Source organism: Panicum virgatum, chromosome 5N (genome assembly GCF_016808335.1).
Source record: "Panicum virgatum strain AP13 chromosome 5N, P.virgatum_v5, whole genome shotgun sequence".
Taxonomy (NCBI): Eukaryota; Viridiplantae; Streptophyta; class Magnoliopsida; order Poales; family Poaceae; genus Panicum; species Panicum virgatum.
Window position 1 is genome coordinate 52,314,694 of NC_053149.1, and position 15,389 is coordinate 52,330,082.

At 43.8% G+C, this 15,389-nt stretch overlaps 2 protein-coding genes across 2 annotated transcripts; both read right to left on the reverse strand.

Moving 5' to 3' along the window:
- Window positions 1–2,223: 2,223 nt before the first annotated feature.
- Window positions 2,224–11,873, reverse strand: LOC120674922 (probable glutathione S-transferase GSTU6). Its single transcript, XM_039956019.1, has 3 exons — window positions 11,619–11,873; window positions 2,854–2,931; window positions 2,224–2,777 (listed from the first exon to the last, which is right to left on the reverse strand). Exons 1-3 carry the CDS (start codon window positions 11,871–11,873, stop codon window positions 2,391–2,393), a joined length of 720 nt encoding a protein of 239 aa, XP_039811953.1. The 3' UTR covers window positions 2,224–2,390.
- A 1,697-nt stretch (window positions 11,874–13,570) lies between these two features.
- Window positions 13,571–14,854, reverse strand: LOC120675395 (probable glutathione S-transferase GSTU6). The gene is made up of 2 exons (XM_039956606.1): window positions 14,372–14,854; window positions 13,571–14,258 (listed from the first exon to the last, which is right to left on the reverse strand). The coding sequence occupies exons 1-2, from the start codon at window positions 14,720–14,722 to the stop codon at window positions 13,875–13,877; spliced, it is 735 nt and encodes a 244-aa protein (XP_039812540.1). The 5' UTR covers window positions 14,723–14,854; the 3' UTR covers window positions 13,571–13,874.
- Between the last annotated feature and the right edge of the window lie 535 nt (window positions 14,855–15,389).

The window sequence follows — 15,389 nt, forward strand, 5'->3', positions numbered from 1 at the left end:
GGATAAAGAAGATCAAGGGCTTGAATTTAGATGACTTGTTGGACAATTTCAGGCAACTTATTATGGACAAGTGGGATATTAGAAGGGACATATCAAATAAGATGGAAGGAGGCATTTTGCCACACATCATCAAAGATTTGAGGGAGAAAAGTAGGAATTTGGATATGAATGTACAGAGAAGTGGGGACATTCTTGGAGAGGTTTCTGTGAAAAGTGGCAGTGGCTATAAATGTGTTGTCAACCTAAAAAAGGACTTGTTCTTGCAGAAAATGGGATGTTACAGGCATTCCTTGCAAACATGACATTGCATTTATCACATTTCTTAGAGAACCTTTGGAGAAATATGTTGACACATATTACTCGGTTGAGAAATTCAAAACTGCATATGGGGCTCTAATCCCTGCCATGACTGACAAGGCACAATGGGCACAATCTGACCATGATTTCTTCATGCATCCACCACTCATCAAGTCTACAGCGGGTAGAAGGCAGAACGAGAGGTTCAAAGGCTGTACGGAGACTAGTGAAGGCACAAGGCCCAAAGGTAAACATAAGTGCCCTATTTGCAAGGGATATGGCCATCGTTGTTATAAGTGCAAGGATGGTGATCCTGATGACATTGAAGCTCTTCTAGCTGAAAAGTACGCATTACAATATTGATTTAGCCTTTCCATCATATGTTATCTACAATTGCTTTTTCTTAACATTATTTAATTGTTGTTCATGGTATATAGGGGTCCACCAAACAAAAAGAAGAAAACTACAGCCCCATCAAGTGAGAGCAGCATTGTACCTATTGGCTCGACACAAAAAATAATGCAATTTCCACCTAGGTAAGAATCTGAACATTTACATTCTATATTAGTTTTCTGAAAATTTTCATAAATTTCTGAGATCTTATATATTTGTATGACAGCCAAAGTGCCTCAGCTAGCTTAGGTTCTAGACACTCTCTCAGGTACATGTGCACCACTTAATTATTCAACACCATTTAGATCATATCACAATCATAATCTGTCCTCATCCATGAAACACATGTGCAGATCTGGAAGTGGCTCAAACCAGATAGAACAACTTTGCATTGAGTACCCAATGCTACCTACACATGAAAGCACTCCACCAGCAGCTATCTTGAAGCCTACAAAAGAGAAGAAAGCAAAAGGGAAGGCAAAGACTGAAGGGAAGACAGCAACAAAGAAAAAGAAGAAGAATCAAGTTCCAGTGCCACATGATAGTCCAGCGATGGGTACTAGAAGCAAGACAACCCCCCCCCCCCCACAAGGATAGCCCTGCCTCACATACTAGAAGCAAAAGAAAGCTTTCCCTGCCAGATCTGAATGTCTAGTTATGCAATTCATTATGTATGGGCTGCAAGTTGATGTGATATATTTTGCTTCCTCTTCTGTGAAACCTAGTCTATGCATTGTTATTTTGCTGGAACCTTGTAGAGCTCAACCTTTTGAGGGTGTTGCTACTAGATTGAGGCCTGTACTACTGTTGGCATGTATGGACAGCACTGGTTGCTTGTAACGATGCATGTTTGGGCATCAAAAACTAGTTGTATGAACACTGCTGGTAGCTTGCAATGAATTTTATATATTTGACATCTCTCTATATGGGTTGTTCGGTCATTATGTTTGCCCTCCATCTCCTGATAAAATAACCAGATCAATATATACTGTTCTTGTTTCTAATGGCATGGGAGGAATGAAGGTAAGAAATATGCTTCATCCTACATAGGGGTATTTTGGTCTTTTCGCCATAAGCTTTAACGGATCTGTTAAGGAGAGTTAACAGCAATGACATTGAGGGGATGGAAAATTATAAACGATGGCATAGAAGGGATGAGCTAATTTTCAACGGCACATAAGTGATCACCTCAATTTTACAATGGCATACAGGGAATTTACTCTTGTTTTACCTCCTACATATATATCTTTTAGAAAATTCTCTTCAAGTTGATTTTTATATTGAAATTTCGTAAAGTGATATAAGACATCATAAACTATGTTAGAAAAATATTTAAGGATTTTTCATACTTAATTTTGAAATTTTTTATACCTTGGCAATAAAAGTATATTATTTTTTCACTATATGTTATGATGTCAGATATCACGGTTCATAGAATCCTAAACTTAATACCGTTTGCACAGGGGAAAATAAGAAAAATACATTTTGGATTTGAGGTTCCATTGGACCAAGTTATTTCTGTAAGTTCTCTCATTTTCTCGGAAAAAAAGTACAGGTACTACTATTTTAGTTGAGGCTTCCGTTTCATACAACAGTAAGTACTCCGTAACGCACAACAGATACTCTTTTTTTTTTTTTTGATTCAACGCACAACAGATACTCGTCACAGTACAATCGCATCCACAAAACACAGTAAGGAATCAGCTATAGCCTGCTGGTGCAGCAGGTGAAGCCAATTTAGCCAGAAACCCCTTGTAGTGCTCCAAGAGCCTCTCGAATTCCGGCATCGCGTCCTTGACGGCGTCGACGGACATGAAGTGCTCCGCCCCCGCCGCCAAGCCCGGGAACCTGGCCCCGTCCAGAAGTTTGGTGCCGGACACCTCGTCCACCACCTGAATCCACACCAGGAAGCTCCCCAGCGCAATGTCAGCAAGCCCGATGGCGTCGCCGCCGAAGAAAGCCTTCCCTTTTGAGCACTCCATGAACGCCAGCTCCAGCGTCTCCACCTGGGGGACGACGTTCCCGAACGCCTCTGCTCTCTGGCCATCGGTCGTCGACCTGAACAGCTGCCTCCACGCCAGGAAAAACTGCGAGCACATCCACGGAATCACCCAGATTCTCAGTGCGATAAACAAGATTAGCATCAGCACCTATGGATCATACCTTGTCGTCGGTGAAGGCCGCCCAGAAGCGTGCCGTGGCGTGGTCGCTGGCGTCGGCGGGGAGGAGAGGCGGCCCGGTCTGTAGGGAAACGAGTAGGCTACGCTAGCATCACTACCGCATATATTTAAAATATTTGCGAGTAGAAGATCATAGATCGTTACCACTAGACGCGCAGCGCAGCGGAAGAAGTCGCGCGTCGATGTAGAGGAAGTAGTCGATCACGTCCCACGAACCGAGCTCCTCGTCCTTGATCCCAGCAGCCGATCAGCGCAGCAGTCGCAGCAGCGCCTCCACGAAGTCCACACGTACGGGGATGAAACACCGGACGTCGGTGTGCTAGCACCGCACGCACGGCAAGGGCGGCGGCCGAGAGAGGGGGGGGCGACGGCTAGGGAGGTGGCGCGGCTCACAGGGGTTTGTCGCCCCCTAACCCCTCCCTCGTATATATAGGACGTATTAATGGGTTTCTATCTCATAGGCCCATTAGTAACTCTAATCTCTCTTGGATCAATATCCGTTTTGGCCTTTAAACCGTATTGTGATGATGGGCTCTTGGGCATATCACCAACAATCTCCCACTTGCACTAGAGACAATCATACATGCAAGTTTTCCAACATTCCAAACTCCTTAAGTGTGTGACCCGTTAGGTTCATGTGTAGGTGGTTGTGATCGGAAATCATTTCCGAATCACAAGTCAATAGCGGCACCTAGCAGGGCATAGTGACCCACAAATACACATAAAGATCATATCGGCCGAACCTTAGATATACTCATACGCCGATCCCTTTGCCACACGATACTAGTCAAGCTCAAAGCGAGATGCGTGCCACCTTTATGATAGCTCGACCATTCTCTCGATCTAATAGTGGATTCTATTCATAACTAACCTTTAGTCATCATGATTAACTCTTTAATCACTTTGGCATGGCCATGCACTTTCAAATCTAACTATCTCGAGGGGCCCAGAGATATCTCTCCCGTTATGTAGGAGGGGCAAATTCCATCTTGATCCGCTCACATCCCATTCCATGTTTCATAACACACCTGTAAGTTACTTTTGTAACTAACCAGTCACGGAGTAGCGTTTAGCAACCCCAAGATGCACCACTACACACAGTGAGAAACAATGGCGATCTCAGGTCTAAGGATCCAGTAGGTATAACACTCAAGAACAACTGATGGCACATACAAAATAACAATCTCAACATTGTCTTGGAGTGGGACAATCCAACACCATGTTCACCAACATGTGTCCACATCATTAATCCGATATCTCCATATCCATGATCCGTGAAACATGATCATCAATTAATGCATTTGCTAGTCTCAACGTCGTTGTTGTCCCACATAACGACATAAACTAGGGATAATTTAGAATCATATCATTGTCAACAAAGAGTTTCACGAACAAGTCACATACTTGATAATCAATGTAAAAAATAATCATCCATGGAACAAATAACAATTATTCATCATTACATAAACATACTCATGACACAAAAATCTCCAACGCACACTAGAATTACTGATGTAAGTATCTAATACCCATAGATCTCATGTGCGCCTCATGCTTTGGTTGTGGGAGAGGCTTCGTCAACGGATCAGCAACGTTTGAATCCGTGTGCACCTTGCAAATCTTCACATCACCTCTCTCAACAAAGTTACGGATGAGGTGATACTTCCGCAGTATATGTCTGGACTTCTTAGTTGTTCTAGACTCCTTTGCTAGTGCAACGGCACCACTATTATCACAATAGAGGTCCACTAGACTGAACGCACTAGGAACAACACCCAAGTCAGAAACAAACTTTCTGATCCAAACAGCTTCTTTTGCAGCTTCGGAAGCTGCAATATACTCGGCCTCTGTCGTCGAATCAGCCACCGTATCTTGCTTGGAACTCTTCCAGATCACTGCCCCACCATTGAGGCAGAAAACAAAAACCGGATTGTGATTTGGAGTCATCTTTGTCTGTTTGAAAACTAGCATCGGTGTAACCCTTTACAAGGAGCTCATCCTCGCCTCCAAATATTAGGAACATATCCTTAGTTCTTCTAAAGTACTTAAGGATACTCTTTACAATTGTCCAGTGAGCTTCACCGAAATCTGACTGATACCTGCTCGTAACACTTAGAGCAAAGGAAACATCTGGGCGCGTGCAAAACATAGCATACATGACCGACCCTATGGCTGAAGCATAAGGAATCATACTCATCCTCTTTTGCTCATAAGGTGTCGTAGCACACTGACTCTTGCTTAGAGTAATGCCGCGTGACATTGGCAAGAAACCTTTCTTGGAATCTTGCATATTGAACTGATTCAATATCTTGTCAATGTACGTGTCTTGGCTTAATCCAATTATCTTTTTTGATCTATCTCAATAGATCCTAATACCCAGAATGTAATCCTCCTCGCCTAAATCCTTCATCGAAAAACTCTTTTTCAATGAAGTTTTAACGGCTTCAAGCATTGGAATATCATTTCCGATCAGTAATATGTCATCCACATATAGGACCAGAAACACAAGTGCGCTCCCACTAGCATTTTTATAAACACAAGGCTCATCTTCATTTGTTATGAAGCCAAACCCTTTGACTACTTCATCAAAACGAATATTCCAACTCCGAGATGCTTGCTTCAATCCATAGATAGACATCTGAAGCTTACATATTTTCCCAGTATTTTTAGGATCGACAAAACCTTCAGGCTGTGTCATATACATATCCTCACTTAGATGTCCATTAAGGAAAGCAGTTTTGACATCCATTTGCCATATCTCATAGTCATAATATGCGGCAATTGCTAGGAGAATCCGAACAGATTTTAGCATTGCGACAGGCGAAAAGGTTTCCTCATAATCAACACCTTGAATTTGTCGGAAACCTTTCGCCACCAATCGTGCCTTATAGATGTGAACATTTTCATCCATGTCTAATTTTTTCTTAAAAATCCACTTACAATCGACAGGTCTTACACTGTCAATTTGATCGACCAAGTTCCAAACTTGATTATCATGCATGGATTTTAACTCGGATACCATGGCTTCAACCCATTTGTCGGAGTCGGGTCCCATCATTGCTTCTTTGTAGGTCAAGGGGTCATCATTTTCCATCAATAATATATGGCGCTCCTCCGTAATAAGGAGATTGAGCTTGTCAGTAGCACGGCGTGCCCTTATAGATTCGGTGGATGTTCAGTGGTTGCTGAAACAGTTTCGGGTGTTTCCTGAATTTCTTCAAGTTGCACCTTGCTCCCACTAAATCCTTTTGAGAGAAACTCCATTTCTAAGAAAACACCATTGCGAGCGACAAACACTTTGCCTTCCGCAAAGAAGCATTTGTCTAACTTTCGAGTGAGCTTATCTGACATCAAACGTTTGACATAAGCCTCACATCCCCAAACTTTGAGAAAAAATAATCCGGGACGCTTTCCAGTCCATATCTCATATGGTGTCTTCTCAACAGACTTACTTGGAACCCTATTCAGTGTGAACGCAGCAGTTTCAAGAGCATAACCCCAAAATGACAATGGAAGATCAGATTGGATCATCATGGATCTAACCATGTCCAACAAGGGTCGGTTCCTCCGTTCGGATACCCCATTCCATTGAGGCGTTCCGGGCGGAGTTAGCTGCGGAATAATTCCACATTGCTTCAAATGATCACCAAATTCAAGGCTCAAATATTCTCCTCCACGATCAGATCGTAGAAATTTAATTGTCTTGCCTAATTGATTTTGTACTTCATTCTGAAATTATTTGAACTTTTCAAACGATTCAGACTTGTGCCTCATTAAGTAGATATAGCCATATCTACTAAAGTCATCAGTGAAAGTAATGATGTACTGAAGACCACCTCTGGCTATTGAGCTCATTGGTCCACATACATCGGTATGTACAAGTCCCAACAAGTCACTCGCCCTCTCACTATGACCAATGATAGACGCTTTGGTCATCTTTCCAAGCAAACAAGACTCCTATGTGTCAAATGATTCAAAATCAAATGAGCTTAACAATCCATCTTTATGGAGTTGTTCAATGCGCTTCTCATTTATATGACCTAAGCAACAATGCCAAATAAAAGTGGGATTCAAATCATTTGGTCTAAGCCTCTTAGTATTAATGTTATTGACCGATTTATCCTCAAGATCAAGAACATATAATCCATTCACCAATGGATAATGAGCATAAAAAATACCATTACAAAAAATAGAACAACGTTTGTTTTCTATTACAATCTTAAAATCATCAACTTCTTCCAAACATGAAGAAAAAATAATGTTCTTACTCAAAACAGGAATGCAATAACAATTATTTAATTTCAAAACTAATCCGGAGGGTAGAGACAAGTGGTAGGTGCCGACCGCCAACACCGCAACCTTTGCGCCATTGCCGACACGAACGTTCAACTCGCCTCTTGCAAATCTTCTAGTCCCACATAGACCCTGCAACGATTTACAAGTGTGAATCATCGATCCAGTATCAAATACTCATGATTCACTGGAAGATAATGCAATATTAATTTTTATAACATTTATACCTGAAGTGGAAGTCTCACTTCCCTTCTTCTTCTTTTCTTCCAAGTACTTCTTGCAGTTCCTAGACCAATGTCCCTTTTCATGACAGTGGAAGCATTCATCCTCAGAAGTAGGGCCAGATTTGGCCTTAGGTGCTGGCTTTACCTTAGAGCCCGAGGACTCACCACTGGAACTCTTTTCCTTGCCTTTACCTTTGGGATTAGGAGGCGTCCAACACTTCCGCTTTTTGTTCCCCTTCTGAATCATCATCACACGATTGGGATTCTTCTTAATGCTCTCTTCTGCTGTCTTTAGCATCCCATGCAACTCACTCAATGTTTTATCCAAGCCATTCATCTGAAAATTCATGATAAAAGGCTCAAAGCTCGCCGGGAGAGACTGGAGAATAACATCAGTAGCCAAGTCTTGGTGAAGTTCTTAACCAAGTCTGTCCAAAGTCTCAATGTAACCAATCATTTTGATCACATGAGGACTGACTGGGCTACCTTCTGGCAGCTTGCACGCAAACAAGGATTTTGAGATATTGAACCTCTCAGTCCTGGCTTGGTTCTGAAACATCCCACGCAGCCCCTCGATCATGGTGTGAGCATCCGCATGCTCATACTGTTTCTGCAGATCAGGGGACATGGTGGCGAGCATCAGACAGCTGACATTAAGTGAGTCATTGCAGTGTTTCTCATAAGCTCTGCGATCAGCAGCAGTTACATTGTCAGGGAGATCATCAGGATATGGCTGCTCAAGAACATACTCATTTTTCTCTTGTCTGAGAACAATTCTCAGGTTGCGGTACCAATCAATAAAGTTTGTTCCATTCAACTTTTCTTTCTCAAGAACGGAACGCAAATTGAAAGCGGAATTGTTACTGGCAGACATGATCTACAACATTAAAGTAAAGAAAGATTTCAGCACTAAGTTTATGTAAAGACTTTCATTAGCTGATTTAACAAAAGACAACCTACTATATTAAAATCATCTTCCCTCTAATGACATATAGTGGTTCAAGATCCATAATCACTAAAATCCTAGTGAGCTTTAGCATCACGGCTAGAAAAGTAGTGATACAGGTAAGCAACAAATTACTAATCTCATCTCTATGCGACTCTTGTTTGTTGGGTGTCATCCAATGCCTCGTCCCCAACCCTATGCCTTAAAGCTCAAAACTGTTTTGATAGCTTTATTGAGTAAACCAATATTATGCTTGTGAATGTCCGACATCCACCCTATACAAAAGTGATAGCTGAGTGAAAGAGATCGGGTGCTCTAACCTAAGAGGGGGAGGGGGTGAATTAGACACTAATAAAAACTTAGACCTATGGCTCCAACTAGTTTGCACAAAACTTAAACTAAAATATGCTATCTAGATATGCAACTAGGTTGTTCTAGTGTGAAACCCCTATCCCAAAAGAGTTTAGGAACATATAGCCTTTCCTATCAAGAAACTACTCTATGAAAGTAAAGGCATACAAATTGCTAGTATGAAATGCGGAAGCTTAAAGAGCGGGATAAGAGATAGCAAACTTCTTGACACGGGTGTTTATCCCGTGGTTCGGTTAGCCACAAAGGAACACCTACATCCACGTTGTTGTAGCACTCACTAAGAGTATTGCTACTCGGCCACCAAATCTCTTCCGTGAACACAATCACGGTCACCTTGGCCCCGGGTTCCACTAAGGAGCTTCTCCACAAAGGATGGGGGTCTCCACGTCCCCCGCACAAAGATGTCGTCGCCGCTCCACACCAAGTCGGAGGGTCGATGACGTTGCCGGTGAGCTTCACGCTCCAAGGTGCCGGTGCACCAAGCTCTTGTTTTGGTTCACTAGAGAACCACAGCACAAAGACTCAAGGCCTTGCAATCACACTCACTAAGAGTTAATCTAGCACTCATACTTTACAAAGCTAGTTCTATAAGCTAAGGATATGATCTATGAGCTCTTGTATGGCTTGGAGATGTTCTTGGATGTGTATGAGGTGTCTTGGGACTCCAGCAATCTTCAAATGGCCGGGGTGAGGCATATATATAAGCCACCAAGTCTTGTAGCCGTTGCTCCAACGGTCAGCAGAATTCTGCGTATCACCGGTTGAACCGATGCCTCTGGCAGGGGTAGCGTCGGTTCATCCGGTCACTCACAACCCAAAGTAGCCGTTGTGCTTCTGACAGCTAACGCAGTGATCACCGGTTGAACCGATGCTTTGTACCGATACATCACCGGTTTATCCGGTGCTTAAGAATCTTCTCCTGGTCGCTGACGTCATTGCACCGATGCCATACTCCGATGCACCGTCGGTTACACCGGTGCTGAAGAAACTTCTCCTGGGCACTTGACATCGTCTCTGGAACATAGGACGCCCAATGCACCGATGCCCCTTTTGAGCCGTCGGTTCAACCGGTGCCTATAGGCTGACTTGGCTTCGATTCCCTTCTGCACCAGAATTCCATAGCGTCGGTTCTTCCGACTACCATCGGATGCACCGATGCCCTTGGCGTCGGTTCTTCCGGTGCTTCAGACCGAAGAGCTTCGGAACCCCCGTAGGGGCAGCCCTTCGGGCCTTGCTACGCCTATCTTCTCTTTATCTTTGTCATCACATGAACCTAAAAGCCTGAGAATGATCATCTTAACAATCATATTAGTCCAAGTGTTGTGTTGTCATTCGATCACCAAAATCACTCGAAATGGCATAAATGGTGCCATGTTCGTTACACTGAGGGTACTCTACTTTGGTAAATCTACCACACAACGATCAAAATTTATAGGTGCAGCTATTGGTAAAAGGCATAAAAAACTCAACCTTTTTTGAGGGAAGCTATTCTATCATGATTAAAACATCCACCATATGTAAAAGCATGAAAGAATAGTATGACAGGAAAATAAACATCACAGGCATATAATCATATTATATTATGAATAGTATGGCCTCTTGCATCACAATGGGCTCCATCGCCATGGCTCCAAGGTGACCTCCATTGCCATCCGTCCTATATTGTGGTGATCATCATCGCCATCATAATTGAAGGCTCCATGAAAAAAATACTAAGCTACTACATCTAATAGCTAGTGAAATAATTACATGAGGATTCAAACATCACAAGTCGACACAGGTCGTTATACAATAATGGTGCAAACTCAACCCGGTTGTGTTAACTTGCGACACGCAGGCCGCACAAATCATCACATACATCATCACATGACATTGAGGACATACCATTCACATCACACCCTGCAAAAATAAGTTAAGCGTCCGACGTGTTCGACCAAAGTAGCGCTTAGGAAGCCGCTATGGCGAGAAAGCAACGGCGGCGCCCTGAAAACCTCACGGAATTACACAGATCGCATCTATGGAATCCCTATGAAAATCTCATCAGAGTGGTCGCATCACCTCAATTCCGAGCCATTCATAATGCCTCAATTTTCACTAGGTCAATCATATTGACCGTGCAAACTTTGCACTTGAGAAGACTGCATCTACACATGACCTCGATCTGTTGGTTCAATCTGCTGACTTATACACAGTTAGTCCTTGATGGTGATTCCAGCCGGTAGGGACATGTCGTATGCATAACAGAGAAAGAACACAAACTAATTTTTTATCATATGCCGCGCAATCAACTCGCTCCAGTTTTAACCTCTTATGACCATTTGATCTAATCAAACCGTGCAAAAGTAATAGATCCAATCTACTACAATAACATATCACCTATATGCTAATGATCCAGACCAAAAACTATGCAAGATGGCTCTGGTACCACTGTAGGGAAACGGGTAGGCTACGCTAGCATCACTACCGCATATACCCAAGATACTTGCGAGTAGAAGATCATAGATCGTTACCACTAGACGCGCAGCGCAGCGGAAGAAGTCGCGCGTCGATGTAGAGGAAGTAGTCAATCACGACCCACGAACCGAGCTCCTCGTCCTTGATCCCAGCAGCCGATCAGCGCAGCAGTTGCAGCGGCGCCTCCATGAAGTCCATACGTACGGGGATGAAACGCCGGGCGTCGGTGTGCTAGCACCGCACGCACGGCAAGGGCGGCGGCCGAGAGAGAGGGCGGCGGCGGCTAGGGAGGTGGCGCGGCTCACACGGGTCTGTCGCCCCCTAACCCCTCCCTCGTATATATAGGGCATATTAATGGGCTTCTATCTCATAGACACATTAGTAACTCTAATCTCTCTTAGATTAATATTTTTTGGACCTTTAAACCATATTGTGATGATGAGTTTTTGGACATATCACCAACACGGTCCCCGCCCAGGCCTCGTCGACGTACTGCAGGACGACGAGCGACTCGCACACCGGGCGGCCGGCGTGGACGAGGACGGGCACCTTCTTGTGCACCGGGTTGGAGTTCAGGAGGAGGTCGCTCTTGCGGAAGAGGTCCTCCTCGAGGTACTCGTAGCTGAGCCCCTTCAGCCCCAGCGCCACCTTGGCGCGGATCGCGTACGGGCTGTACCACGAGCCCAGCAGCTGCAGCTCACCGCCGGCCGCCATCGTCGTCTTGCCGGAGGCTTTGCGCGCTGGTGTCCGGATCGATCTGCGTCGAGGGGAGAACGGGGGTAGTATAACAAGTGAGCTGAGTTCACTAGTCAACTTGGATTTGTTGACCGGTGACGGAGAGGCGGTGTTGCTTCCGTGTCGCTGCAAATTGGAGATTTTCGTCAGCGCTGTCGTGTGATGACTGATGAGGAAAAGGAGGCAGAACGTGGAGCGGACAGGTGGCGACTGGCGAGTGAGTGAATGATTGAGATTACCAAGTGGTTGGTTGATGCTCTGCTGACCGTGGATGCGATTGGGACTGGGCAAGTCAAGCTCAGCATTTCATCAACAAAAAAAGTCAAGCTCAGCATCATTGCATCAATCAGACACCAACGATTTCAATGCAGAGTGATGCAATGAACATTTATTTTCATCACAGTTTCGTAGGCCTCTTATCTTACCATTACTAATTGTAGACTCCTTTGGAGCTTTCACATAAAGCCACCTAGAATTTTAGGTGGATACTCTAAAAAATAGAGAAATTCTATAAATTCTAACAAAACTTAGAAACATCCGACCATCAATCCAACAATTCTAATTATAATAGCCATCAGATCTGTTATCTTTCATAATAAATTACCCACCTCTACCATTATAAAAATAGACTAAAGTAACCCTCTAAATATGTATCTAAATTACCCACCTCTGCCATTATAAAAAAAATCTAAAGTAACCCTCTAATTTTCATGTAAATTACCCACCTATGCCATTATAAAAATAATACAAACCCCCCTAAATTGCATATAAATTATCGAATTATATCATTATACTAATTGGAGGCTCCTTATGAAGCCACCTAGGTTCCTAGGCGGATACTCTAAAAAAATAGAGAAATCCTATAAATTCTCACAAAAATTGTAAACATCCGGCCATCAATCCAACAACTCTAATTATAATAGCCATCAGATCTGTTATCTTTCCTAATAAATTATCCACCTCTGCCATTATAAAAATAGACTAAAGTAACCCCCCTAAATATATATCTAAACTACCCACCTCTGCCATTATAAAAAATCTAAAGTAACCCTCTAATCATCGTGTAAATTACCCACCTATGCCATTATAAAAATAATACAAACCCACCTAAATTTGCATATAAATTATCGAATCATTTCATTATTGGAAGTTAAATTGCTCATAAATCAAAATTAGACTAAAGTAACCCCCTAAATATATATCTAAATTATCCATCTCTACTATTATAAAAAATATAAAGTAACCCACTAATTTTTGTGTAAATTACCCACCTATGCTGTTATACAAATAATTCAAACCCCCCTAACTTTCCATATAAATTATCTTATTATATCATTATTAGAAGTTAAATTACTCCTAAATTGAAATCTAAATTATATAATTATAATAAAATAATAAAGTGCATCAAAATAAAATTCTAAATTACTGCTTCTATCATTATTAATATATTATTTATATAAAAATATTACACATAATATATGTCACCATGCATTCATGAATGATGGAAGAGATAAGAATACCAGTTCAGAAACAAATAGTTCAACTAAATATACATCGAATATATATGGAGGTGTGATGCAAAATGAATTGTAACTAGATAATGATAAATATATATTTTAAAATATGTGTTAGAATATTTAATAATAAAAAAAGACATAAGATATATAATTATAATATTAGCTATAAATTTTTTTATATTAATTCAAATTAGCCCATGCAGGAGCACGAGTTAATAGACTAGTGACACAAAACCACACGCCAAATACTTCTAACCACACGCCAAATACTTCTCCAAGTACAGGTAATAACATCCATTCAAGGGGAAAAAGAAAGGTACAGGTACTACATACTTTAAGAAAAGAACTCAGCAGGTGTCTGAAAGTCGAAGTACTGCGTCAAAGTCCCACGTGTCCATGAGAGAGCAGAGACTGCAGAGGAAGAAGTAGAACCAGCAGCGAAAATACACTGTGATGACCACGTTCATGTAGAAGTAGAACCAGCAGCGGCGATCCATTTAGCCCGAAACCCCTTATACTGCTCCAAGACCTTCCCGGCGTCCGGCATGACCTCCCTCACGGCGTCCACGGCCAAGAATCGCTCCGCCCACGCCGCCAGACCGGGGAACCTGGCCCCGTCCAGGAGGTTGGTGCCGCCCACCTCGTCCACCACCCTGATCCAGACCAGGTGGCTCCCGAGCGCGATGTCCACGAGCCCGACGGCGTCGCCGCCGAAGAAGGCCTTCCCCTTGGAGCACTCCGCGAGCGCGCGGTCCAGCACCTCCACCTTCGGCACGGCGTTCTCGAACGCCGCCGCCCTCTGCTCCTCCGTCAGCGACCTGAACAGCGCCCTGTACGCCGGGAGAAACTGCAGGACAAACGGAGAAGAGAGCTCTGACGATTCTTTTTTCTCCCCCAACTGAAAATGGTTGGGGTTGGTAAGGCTGGTTTTTCTTGCTGCGGGCCGCGATGGTGTCGTACCGTGTCGTTGACGTAGGCCGCCCAGAAGCGCGCCGTGGCGCGATCGTAGGGGTCGGACGGGAGGAGCGGGGGCCCGGAGCCTGGCCAGGCCTCGTCGGCGTACTCGAGGATGACGAGCGACTCGCACACCGGCCGGCCGCCGTGGAGGAGGACCGGCACCTTCCCGTGCACCGGGTTGGATCTCAGCAGGAGGTCGCTCTTGCTCGCCAGGTCCTCCTCGAGGTACTCGTAGCTCAGGCCCTTGAGCCCCAGCGCCACCCTCACCCGGATCACCCACGGGCTCGACCACGTGCCCAGCAGCCGCAACTCGCCCCCTCCTCCTCCTCCTTGTGCTGCTGCTGCCACCGCCATCGCTGAGGCTAAAGCTTTGTGTCCCTGAGCTGGGTTATCGACAAGGTCGGGTTGTGTCAAGGATTCAGGCACGGGCAGGTTATATGTACGGGGTCAGGTGACGATCGGTCGGGTGCCCAGTTATTTGACTAGGAGTAGTGAGCTGGGCGTACGTCCAGCTTGGGATTTTTTAGCGGTCGTTTCTCTTGTCACTTGTCCCGGCCACTGTTCGTTTGGAAAAGGAGGTGCCGCGATTGCGTTAGCGCTGTCGTGTGATGGAGGAAAAGAGGACACATGGTGCGGGTGCAGCTGCCAGCTCGCTAGTCCCGGGCGAAATTGCCAAGACTCTCGCTTGAAACGCGCCCATATGTATAGTATACACTGTCGGAAGTCGATGCTTCTTCCACCAGTAGCGCTGTTTAGTCCCCACCCAAAATTTTTCATCGATCACATAAAAAAAATTACATGCATAAAGTATTAAATATAGACGGAAAAAATAATTTATTACGTGGATGGACTGTAAATTGCGAGACGAATTTAATGAGCCTACTTAATCCATGATTTGCAAACAGTAATGCTATAGTAATCATATGCTAATCACGGATTAATTACCCTATAAATATCTTCATTAGATCCGTCTTGCGATTTCTAGATGAGATTTGTAATTAGTTTTATAATTAATTTATAT